Here is a 12,066-nt window from a genome sequence, read left to right as displayed (position 1 = left end):
TGTTTTTCAGTGTATGCAAAGCTAATGTAAATGTATAACATTTTGTACTGAACACAAAAGGGACATCATGAAACAACAATAATAATATATTCAAATGTGCTAAAGCATTTTGTTATAGCTTTATGACTTATTACTAATACGGAAAGGTGTTTAACCCCTACAAAGCTCTGGAGAGACAATGCTCAGCCAATCCTGACCTGATACTGGCCAGTAATTGGCGGTACTCACGTGCTGTTCCTGATTGGCACATTAGCTGTAGACCTGTAGTGCATTGCCAATCTTCTTTATAGGGGTTAAAAAATATAGTTCTATTCAAACAATAATAAAATGTTATTGAACATAAGGACATTTTCATTGCAACCCTGTAAGGCACTGATGTCCTGGGCTGTTAGTGCACCTCTGTTTCTCCTGTCGGCGTGCCTATTATTATTATTATTATTATTATTATTATTATTAGGTATTTGTAGTGCGCCAACAGATTCCGCAGTGTTGCATGCCCATGCCATTTCTGCATGTCTTAGGAGTTAGGCAGTGCAGAAATAGTGTAATGGAGGGAACCCCAGGCTAGCGATTGCAGGAACAGGTTATCCCTGTGATCCCATGACTTGTGGGGTGCCTCCATTCAAGAGAGAGATGCTCACCTGTCCCTTTATTTTCCCTGCATACCACAAAAAGTGTGTGTGCTGCTGATCTCAGAATTTCAGTACTCCATTGTTTTGTCTGCAGCGTGTAGTCTGTGTTAAAGGGCCAGTAGACCTAGCAAATAATGTTATATAATTCTGCACATAGATTTTTAAAGTGAAGGGTTAAATAGATATCTCGCAAAGAAAACAAATTGCCGCTCCTGGCTCTACTGAGTTGGTTTGTTTTCTTCTCCTTCTCGCGCTATTAAACTCAATGTAGCTCGCTACCAGAGCGGGAGCGAACTTCATTGTGTTTAATAGCGCGATCGGGCGCACTATGACTGGACAGCGTGCCTGCGATGCGATTTGGAGAAGAAAACAGACCCGCTCAGTAGAACCAGGAGCGGCGTTGTGTTTTCTTTGTGAGATATCTATTTAACCCTTCACTTGAGAAATCTGGTGCTAAGCTAATGTTATATAATTCTGTACTATGTGCAGAATTATATAACATGATTTGCTAGGTTTACTGGCCCTTTAACACACACACATTCTGAGAGAGGTGTTTTTTTTGGGGTGTTTTTTTTTTTTTTTTTGTGATAGACAAAATATGACTTCTAGTTCTCTTTTTTTTTTTTTTTTTTCCCTTCTATTTTTTTATAATCTTTGTATATGTAAGTAAATATCTTGCCATTTTTTTGTAAAATTACATTGTTTCAAATTAATTTCCTTAGTGTCAGATAGTTTGTCCTTGCTTTAAAAATTGTATTTAAAATCCTAATCATACTATTATTTTTTTTTTTAAGTTTTCAGAAGCAAAACATTACCACAACAAGCTAGTAAATATTAGGAAAGAAATGATAATGCTCCATGAAAAGACATCAAAATTAAAAGTAAGTTTTTAATGTATTTTGAAATGTATTATAACTGTATTGTCAGTGGTTCATAAAACTGCAAGAAGAGATTTTGTTTATTTTATTTTTTCTTCTGTTATGTGTGATCAGTCCACGGGTCATCATTACTTCTGGGATATTATCTGCTCCCCTACAGGAAGTGCAAGAGGATTCACCCAGCAGAGTTGCTATATAGCTCCTCCCCTCAACGTCACCCCCAGTCATTCTCTTGCACCCAGCAACTAGATAGGATGTGTGAGAGGACTATGGTAATTATACTTAGTTTTTATAACTTCAATCAAGAGTTTGTTATTTTACAATAGCACCGGAGCGTGTTATTACCTCTCTGGCAGAGTTTGAAGAAGAATCTACCAGAGTTTTTACTATGATTTTAACCGGAGTAGTTAAGATCATATTGCTGTTTCTCGGCCATCTGAGGGAGGTAAAAGCTTCAGATCAGGGGACAGCGGGCAGATGAATCTGCATTGAGGTATGTAGCAGTTTTTATTTTCTGAATGGAATTGATGAGAAAATCCTGCCATACCGTTATAATGACATGTATGTATACTCTACACTTCAGTATTCTGGGGATGGTATTTCACCGGAATTACTCTGTTAAAAGTACATTAAACCTTTTAATAGGTATTTATTATGTTAAACGTTTTTGCTGGAATGTAGAATCGTTTGCATTTTCTGAGGTACTGAGTGAATAAATATTTGGGCATTATTTTTCCACTTGGCAGTTGCTTGTTTTAATTATGACAGTTTCGTTTCTCTCTCACTGCTGTGTGTGAGGGGGAGGGGCCGTTTTTGGCGCTCTTTACTACGCATCAAAAAATTCCAGTCAGTTACGCTTGTGTTTCCTGCATGATCCGGTTCATCTCTAACAGAACTCAGGGGTCTTCAAACTTCTTTGGAGGGAGGTAGATTCTCTCAGCAGAGCTGTGAGACTTATATATTGACTGTGATTAAGAAACGTTGCTCTGTAATTTTTATGTTTCAAATTTAATTATTGTTACTTTACTAATGGGAACAACCTTTGCTAAAAGCTGTGTTGTTTTTAAGGATTGATGCTATAACTGTTTTTCAGTTCATTATTTCAACTGTCATTTAATCGTTTAGTGCTCTTTGAGGCACAGTACGTTTTTGTTAAATAAGATTGTAACCAAGTTGCAAGTTTATTGCTAGTGTGTTAAACATGTCTGATTCAGAGGAAGATATCTGTGTCATTTGTTCCAATGCCAAGGTGGAGCCCAATAGAAATTTATGTACTAACTGTATTGATGCTACTTTAAATAAAAGCCAATCTGTACAAATTGAACAAATTTCACCAAACAGCGAGGGGAGAGTTATGCCGACTAACTCGCCTCACGTGTCAGTACCTGCATCTCCCGCCCGGGAGGTGCGTGATATTATGGCGCCTAGTACATCTGGGCGGCCATTACAGATAACATTACAAGATATGGCTACTGTTATGACTGAAGTTTTGGCTAAATTACCAGAACTAAGAGGCAAGCGTGATCACTCTGGGGTGAGAACAGAGTGCGCTGATAATTCTAGGGCCATGTCTGATACTGCGTCACAGCTTGCAGAACATGAGGACGGAGAGCTTCATTCTGTGGGTGATGGTTCTGATCCAAACAGATTGGATTCAGATATTTCAAATTTTAAATTTAAATTGGAGAACCTCCGTGTATTACTAGGGGAGGTTTTAGCGGCTCTTAATGATTGTAACACTGTTGCAATTCCAGAGAAATTGTGCAGGTTGGATAAATACTTTGCGGTACCGGCGAGTACTGACGTTTTTCCTATACCTAAGAGACTAACTGAAATTGTTACTAAGGAGTGGGATAGACCCGGTGTGCCGTTCTCACCCCCTCCTATATTTAGAAAGATGTTTCCAATAGACGCCACCACACGGGACTTATGGCAAACGGTCCCTAAGGTGGAGGGAGCAGTTTCTACTTTAGCTAAGCGTACCACTATCCCGGTGGAGGATAGCTGTGCTTTTTCAGATCCAATGGATAAAAAATTAGAGGGTTACCTTAAGAAAATGTTTGTTCAACAAGGTTTTATATTGCAACCCCTTGCATGCATCGCGCCGATTACGGCTGCGGCAGCATTTTGGATTGAGTCTCTGGAAGAGAACCTTAATTCAGCTACGCTGGACGACATTACGGACAGGCTTAGAGTCCTTAAACTAGCTAATTCATTCATTTCGGAGGCCGTAGTACATTTAACCAAACTTACGGCTAAGAACTCAGGATTCGCCATTCAGGCACGTAGGGCGCTGTGGCTAAAATCCTGGTCAGCTGATGTAACTTCTAAGTCCAAATTACTTAATATACCTTTCAAGGGGCAAACTTTATTTGGGCCCGGTTTGAAAGAAATTATCGCTGACATTACAGGAGGTAAGGGCCACGCCCTGCCTCAAGACAAAGCCAAAGCTAAGGCTAGACAGTCTAATTTTCGTCCCTTTCGGAATTTCAAAGCAGGAGCAGCATCAACTTCCACTGCACCAAAACAGGAAGGAGCTGTTGCTCGTTACAGACAAGGCTGGAACCTAACCAGTCCTGGAACAAGGGCAAGCAGGCCAGGAAACCTGCTGCTGCCCCAAAGACAGCATGAACCGAGGGCCCCCGATCCGGGGACCGGATCTAGTGGGGGGGCAGACTCTCTCTCTTCGCCCAGGCTTGGGCAAGAGATGTTCAGGATCCCTGGGCGCTAGAGATCATATCTCAGGGATACCTTCTAGACTTCAAATTCTCTCCCCCAAGAGGGAGATTTCATCTGTCAAGGTTGTCAACAAACCAGATAAAGAAAGAAGCGTTTCTACGCTGTGTACAAGATCTGTTATTAATGGGAGTGATCCATCCGGTTCCGCGGTCGGAACAAGGACAAGGGTTTTACTCAAACCTGTTTGTGGTTCCCAAAAAAGAGGGAACTTTCAGGCCAATCTTGGATTTAAAGATCCTAAACAAATTCCTAAGAGTTCCATCGTTCAAAATGGAAACTATTCGGACAATCTTACCCATGATCCAAAAGGGTCAGTACATGACCACAGTGGATTTAAAGGATGCTTACCTTCACATACCGATTCACAAAGATCATTACCGGTATCTAAGGTTTGCCTTCTTAGACAGGCATTACCAGTTTGTAGCTCTACCATTCGGATTGGCTACGGCTCCAAGAATCTTCACAAAGGTTCTGGGTGCCCTTCTGGCGGTACTAAGACCGCGAGGAATTTCGGTAGCTCCGTACCTAGACGACATTCTGATACAAGCTTCAAGCTTTCAAACTGCCAAGTCTCATACAGAGTTAGTTCTGGCATTTCTAAGGTCGCATGGATGGAAAGTGAACGAAAAGAGAGTTCTCTTTTTCCTCTCACAAGAGTTCCATTCTTAGGGACTCTTATAGATTCTGTGGAAATGAAGATTTATCTGACAGAAGACAGATTAACAAAGCTTCTAAATGCATGCCGTGTCCTTCATTCCATTCAACTCCCGTCAGTAGCTCAATGCATGGAGGTGATCGGCTTAATGGTAGCAGCAATGGACATAGTTCCCTTTGCACGTCTACATCTCAGACCGCTGCAATTGTGCATGCTAAGTCAGTGGAATGGGGATTACTCAGACTTGTCCCCTACTCTGAATCTGGATCAAGAGACCAGAAACTCTCTTCTATGGTGGCTTTCTCGGCCACATCTGTCCAAGGGGATGCCATTCAGCAGGCCGGACTGGACAATTGTAACAACAGACGCCAGCCTACTAGGTTGGGGCGCTGTCTGGAATTCTCTGAAGGCTCAGGGACAATGGAGTCAGGAGGAAAGTCTCCTACCAATAAACATTCTGGAATTGAGAGCAGTTCTCAATGCCCTTCTGACTTGGCCCCAGTTAAAAACTCGGGGGTTCATCAGGTTTCAGTCGGACAACATCACGACTGTAGCGTACATCAACCATCAAGGAGGGACAAGAAGCTCCCTAGCAATGATGGAAGTATCAAAGATAATTCGCTGGGCAGAGTCTCACTCTTGCCACCTGTCAGCAATCCACATCCCGGGAGTGGAGAACTGGGAGGCGGATTTCTTGAGTCGCCAGACTTTTCATCCCGGGGGAGTGGGAACTTCATCCGGAGGTCTTTGCCCAAATACTTCGACATTGGGGCAAACCAGAGATAGATCTCATGGCGTCTCGCCAGAACGCCAAACTTCCTCGCTACGGATCCAGATCAAGGGATCCGGGAGCGGTTCTGATAGATGCTTTGACAGCACCTTGGAACTTCGGGATGGCTTATGTGTTTCCACCCTTCCCGCTGCTTCCTCGATTGATTGCCAAAATCAAACAGGAGAGAGCATCTGTGATTCTAATAGCGCCTGCATGGCCACGCAGGACTTGGTATGCAGATCTAGTGGACATGTCATCCTGTCCGCCTTGGTCTCTACCTCTAAGACAGGACCTTCTGATACAGGGTCCATTCAAACATCAAAATCTAACTTCTCTGAAGCTGACTGCTTGGAAATTGAACGCTTGATTTTATCAAAACGTGGTTTTTCTGAGTCGGTTATTGATACCCTGATACAGGCAAGGAAGCCTGTTACCAGAAGGATTTATCATAAGATATGGCGTAAATACCTATACTGGTGTGAATCCAAAGATTACTCCTGGAGTAAGGTTAGGATTCCTAGGATATTGTCCTTTCTACAAGAAGGTTTAGAAAAGGGTTTATCGACTAGCTCTTTAAAGGGACAGATCTCAGCTCTGTCCATCTTGTTACACAGGCGTCTGTCAGAAAATCCAGACGTCCAGGCCTTTTGTCAGGCTTTAGCTAGGATCAAGCCTGTGTTTAAAACTGTTGCTCCGCCATGGAGTTTAAACTTAGTTCTTAACGTGTTACAGGGTGTTCCGTTTGAACCCCTTCATTCCATGGATATAAAATTGTTATCTTGGAAAGTTCTGTTTTTAATGGCTATTTCCTCGGCTCGAAGAGTCTCTGAGTTATCAGCCTTACATTGTGATTCTCCTTATCTGATCTTTCACTCAGACAAGGTAGTTCTGCGTACTAAACCTGGGTTCTTACCTAAGGTAGTCACTAACAGGATTATCAATCAAGAGATTGTTGTTCCATCCTTGTGTCCAAATCCTTCTTCAAAGAAGGAACGTCTTCTACACAATCTGGATGTAGTTCGTGCCCTCAAGTTCTACTTGCAGGCAACTAAGGATTTTCGACAAACGTCTTCCCTGTTTGTCGTGTACTCTGGTCAGAGGAGAGGTCATAAGGCTTCGGCTACCTCTCTCTCTTTCTGGCTTCGTAGCATAATTCGTTTAGCCTACGAGACTGCTGGACAGCAGCCTCCTGAAAGAATTACAGCTCATTCTACTAGAGCTGTGGCTTCCACTTGGGCCTTTAAGAATGAGGCCTCTGTTGAACAGATTTGCAAGGCTGCAACTTGGTCTTCGCTTCATACTTTTTCCAAATTTTACAAATTTGACACTTTTGCTTCTTCGGAGGCTATTTTTGGGAGAAAGGTTCTTCAGGCAGTGGTTCCTTCTGTATAATGAGCCTGCCTATCCCTCCCGTCATCCGTGTACTTTTGCTTTGGTATTGGTATCCCAGAAGTAATGATGACCCGTGGACTGATCACACATAACAGAAGAAAACATAATTTATGCTTACCTGATAAATTCCTTTCTTCTGTTGTGTGATCAGTCCACGGCCCCGCCCTGTTTTTTAAGGCAGGTAAATATTTTTTAAATTATACTCCAGTCACCACTTCACCCTTGGCTTCTCCTTTCTCGTTGGTCTTTGGTCGAATGACTGGAGGTGACGTTGAGGGGAGGAGCTATATAGCAACTCTGCTGGGTGAATCCTCTTGCACTTCCTGTAGGGGAGCAGATAATACCCCAGAAGTAATGATGACCCGTGGACTGATCACACAACAGAAGAAAGGAATTTATCAGGTAAGCATAAATTATGTTTTTATTATTATTTTTTTTTTTCAAACTTTCAGGCCTATTTAATGTGCAATACAGGGGTGAAATACTAATATGCTTGTTTTTTTTTTGTTTGTTTTTTCTTTTTGTTTTTTCATTGTCACATTTTTGTCCATATGATGAATTGCTCTAAGAATTATTAAAGGGACACTAAAGTTACCATTTAAACTTTCATGAATCAAACTGTGCATGCAATTTTTTTTATAAATATTTATTTATTTATACCTAATTGAGGATACAGCATAAGAAAATAACAGAAACCAATCAAGTATATTTTCCGCAGGGTGTAATAGATTAAATCCACAAAGAAGGGGAAATAAAAAAAAATAAAAAATATTATTTTAAACCAATACCCCAACATGGAAAAAAAAGAGGTGGGGGAGAGGGTGAAAGGAAATCAGAAATGGATGAAGTAGATCATCATAACCCCAATAACACCAGTTCTGAATTCCTAATGGGTAAATTAGATAATCTATCTCGGCAGGGAGAGAGTTTTGATAAATGTAGACCACGTCTTAAAAAACCTGTTTAATATCTCCTTCATTGTTCATAGTATCCAACTGTTCGAGCATACATTGTTTCTTTAAGAAGATTTTAATTTCCCTTATACTTGTGATAGTTTTCTCTTTCCATTTTTTGAATATCAAATACCTAAATGCAATTATAAACTACTTTGCAATTTACTTCCATTATGAATATGCCAATTTCCTGATGTGCAGTGTTAACATTGTATACATATGAGTCTGTTATTTGTTAATGGCAGTCACATGATACAGGTGCATGGCAATGTAAGAAAGTTTTGAAATTTGTCAGAAGAAAATCTACTGTACATTTGAAATTAAGAGTAACTTATTGAATTGTCTTGATATTATGCATCTGTTAATTATGCAAATCTACTGTATTTAAAGGGACAATCTAGTCAAAAATAAACTTTCATGATTCAGATAGGGCATAATATTTTAAACAACTTTCTAATTTACTTTTATCATCAAATTTGCTTTGTTCTCTTGGTATTCTTAGTTGAAAGCTAAACCTAGGTAGGCTCCTATGCTAATTTTTAAACCCTTGAAGGCCGGCTCCAATCTGAATGCATTTTGACAGTCTTTCACCACTAGAGGGCTTAGTTTATGTGTGCCATATAGGTAATATTGTGCTCATGCCCGTGGAGTTACCTAGGAGTCAGTCTGTCAAAAGAACTGAAATAAGGGGGCAGTCTGCAGAGGATTAGATACAAGATAATCACAGAGGTAAAAAGTATATTTGATATAACAGTGTTGGTTATGCAAAACTAGGGAATAGGTAATAAAGGGATTATCTATCTTTTTAAACGATAATAATTCTGGTGTTAACTGTCCCTTTTAAGACCTAAAGTAAATCATTTTTAGTCATATAAAGCAAAGAACCACATGAAAAACTCCACTACTTGAGCACCCTCGGCTTAGAGCTTTAGTAAAATCCAATAAAAATGTACTGCACACCCTCATAGTCTTATGTGAGGTATTTAGCGCACTGGTGTAATCCAACATGCACATGTCAGTCATTGTGCCCTAGGACTATCAGTCGATCAATTTTAAAAAAAAAAAGAACTTCTATTTTGTGCTCATATCACAAGATCTAAGTGCTATTGATTGCGCAAGAGCAATGTTAACACGCAATAGTGTTAATATGTTTGTGCTTCACTTGTAATTTAGACCTAAATACATTTTAATTATGGGTACAACCATTTTGGAACCTAGGTTTAACTGTAGTTTTCCGAAGTAGAGTTGCAGAACATTTGCAAACACTGGAATGCAGTGGCCGCTAGATTTCAACATGGCGGCACTCGACTAAAGGAATGCAGTGAATAACCTAAATACAGGTAGCCCTCAGTTTACGCCAGGGTTAGGTTCCAGAAGGAATAGTTGTAAATCGACACCGTTGTAAATTGAAACCCAGTTTATAATGCAAGTCAATGGGAAGTGAGGGAGTTAGGTTCCAGGCACCTCTCAAAATTGTCATAAGTAACACCTAATACATTATTTTTAAAGCTTTGAAATGAAGACTTTAAATGCTAAACAGCATTATAAACCTAATAAAATAATCACACAACACAGACTATATAATTAAACGAAGTTAAATGAACAAAAACATTTGATAAACAGCATTATAAACCTAATAAAATAATCACACAACACAGACTTCACTTGCATTTTTATGCAAACAGTTCTTTCTATGCATTCCAATCTGGACTGATTTATAGACAGGAAGATCTTGTTCCTTTGAAATCTGCTCAATAGCTCAGGTCTGGTTAAACTGATTCATTTCAGCTTGCTTGGCTTTGCTTCAACACAAGCTCCACCTACTGGCTATTTTTATAAATGCACTGCTTCTCAATGCTTTTCAAAAGCAGTCACATGACTGGTAAAAAAGGTTGTTATTCTGAAACGGTGTAAATTGAACCGTTGTAAACCGAGGGCCACCTGTACTATGTTTATAAAATGTATTTAGTCTTTTTAGTAACTTAAACACTTCCTAAAATATTCATAGCATTGTTAACCATATTTTGCAGAAAAGAGCTCTGAAATTGCAGCAGAAAAAACAAGAAGACAATCTTAAGCAGGAGCAACAAAGAGAACGGGAGCTTGAGCGGGAGAAACAGTTAACTGCAAACCAGCAAAAAGGACATAACACACAAGTCATGTGCTTCCCAGATCTCAAAATACAGAACCCCTTTACCCAATAATCTAATTAAGGAAAAATGTTTAAAAGAACACTGGTCTTTCTTTTTACTCTGCATTTGTACCAGACTTAAAGTCTGAACATGGCTACACCAAGGTTTTTGGTGTTTTTATAATTTTTATTATGTTGGTTATGTTGATTTCCTTGTTTAGGATCCGTGTGCAAATCATACCCACTTCCAGAATGTATAGATGCTGAATTTCTCATCCTGTAATATATTTCAACAATATTTGCACTATGCTTATTATTTTTGTATCTAATGTCTATATAGTACAGATTTTAACTTCTCCTTTAACAGGTATGTGACATCATAATGCATTAGACTGACAGGACAAACATGCTTGTATCTAGTGTAGTTCATGTCTTCTTATTAGATAAGCTTGTTTTTGAACTGAAAAACATAAATATGTTTGCAAAATATGCTATTGCAAATTGTCTAAAACGTCTTACTAGCAGTTAATGTGTTGCCTTCTGTGCTTTGACAAAATATTTGCTTTGATTTACTAAGCAGTGTTAGAGGGTTACACAAATATATTTTAAAAGTGGTGGAAAGTTTTCAGTATAATTTACTTGTGGAAAAAAGTTACCTATTCACTCAGTGTTAAACCTTGTGAGAAGTTGTATTTCATACTACTCTAATTTTTTACTACTCCTAATACTGATATACATTTATATATAAACACTCCTAATCTACTCTAGTTTTCATACAGATATTTACAGATGAAAACTACTTTTATTTGCAAATTTTCTTTAATATTTTTATAAAGAAAATAAGTACATTTTCATTTTTATTTTATTTTTAAGAAAATTCTGACAAAGTCTGTCAATGTTCCCTACATAAATATCTTTGTATTGATATAAAATACACTTTTTAATAATTGAATTACATTTTTAACTAAATGTTTGCCTGTAAAATGGTACAAGAATGCATGTCTATATAATGAATGTGTAGTATGTAGTCCTAATCTAAGTTATAACACAGAAATAAGGAATTTAGGCTGGGAAACATAAATTAGATAAACTTTTAAATATCTTGTGCCTTACCTTTTTTATTGACACGTGATATAATAGGTGTGAATAGACGTGTTGATTCTCTCATTCTTTATCATAATTCCTATACATTTCTATACATTTTACACTTTTTTTTTTTTTTTTCCTTTTCCTAAATCTGTAAAGAGCTGGTTGTTACTACATATTTATAGTACCTAACACTTCAATGGTGTTAACAACTAAGGCTTAAAGGGACATGAAGCCCAAAATTTCTCTTTCATGATTCAGAAAGAGAATACAATTTTAAACAACTTTTCCATTTACTTCTATTATCTAATGTGCTTCATTCTTTAGATATCCCTTGTTGAAGAAATAGCAATGCACATGGGTGAGCCAATCACATGAGGTCTCTATGTACAGCCATCAATCAGCAGCTACTGAGCCTATCTAGATATGCATTTCAACAGAGGATATCAAGATAATGAAGCAAATTAGACAATTAAAGTAAATTGGAAAGTTGTTTAAAATCCCATGCTTTTTCTAGATCATGAAAGAAAAAAAATTGGGTTTCATGTCCCTTTAAAGGGACCGTCTACAATATAATTTTTTGTTTTTAAAGTTACATAATCCCTTTTATTACTCATTCCCCAGTTTTGCATAATCAACACCGTTTTATTAATATACTTTATACCTCTGTGGTTACCTTGTATCTAAGAACCTTCTTCCAGCCACCTGATCACATGACTGTGACTGTTTATTATCTATTGACTTGAATTTAGTCTTGTGCTAAATGTTACATAACTCCCCCGGGCGTTAACACAGTGTTATCTATGTGGCCCATTTGTACTTTCAGTC

The 12,066-nt window shown here is 38.5% G+C and overlaps 1 protein-coding gene across 2 annotated transcripts in view; it reads left to right on the top strand.

Moving 5' to 3' along the window:
* BLOC1S6 (biogenesis of lysosomal organelles complex 1 subunit 6) overlaps window positions 1–10,641 on the top strand; it is a 103,421-nt gene extending 92,780 nt beyond the window's left edge. For both annotated transcript variants that reach the window (XM_053717450.1, XM_053717449.1), the window contains 2 exons: window positions 1,427–1,513; window positions 10,052–10,641. In XM_053717450.1, the coding sequence (XP_053573425.1) occupies window positions 1,427–1,513; window positions 10,052–10,225 (261 nt within the window). In that variant the 3' untranslated portion in view covers window positions 10,226–10,641. The remainder of the gene's footprint in view (window positions 1–1,426; window positions 1,514–10,051) is intronic.
* The last annotated feature ends 1,425 nt before the right edge of the window (window positions 10,642–12,066 follow it).

The sequence above is a fragment of the Bombina bombina genome, chromosome 6, assembly GCF_027579735.1.
Source record: "Bombina bombina isolate aBomBom1 chromosome 6, aBomBom1.pri, whole genome shotgun sequence".
Lineage (NCBI taxonomy): Eukaryota > Metazoa > Chordata > Amphibia > Anura > Bombinatoridae > Bombina > Bombina bombina.
The sequence above is the reverse complement of the archived record's forward strand: the minus strand, read 5'-3'. Positions and strand labels throughout refer to the sequence as shown.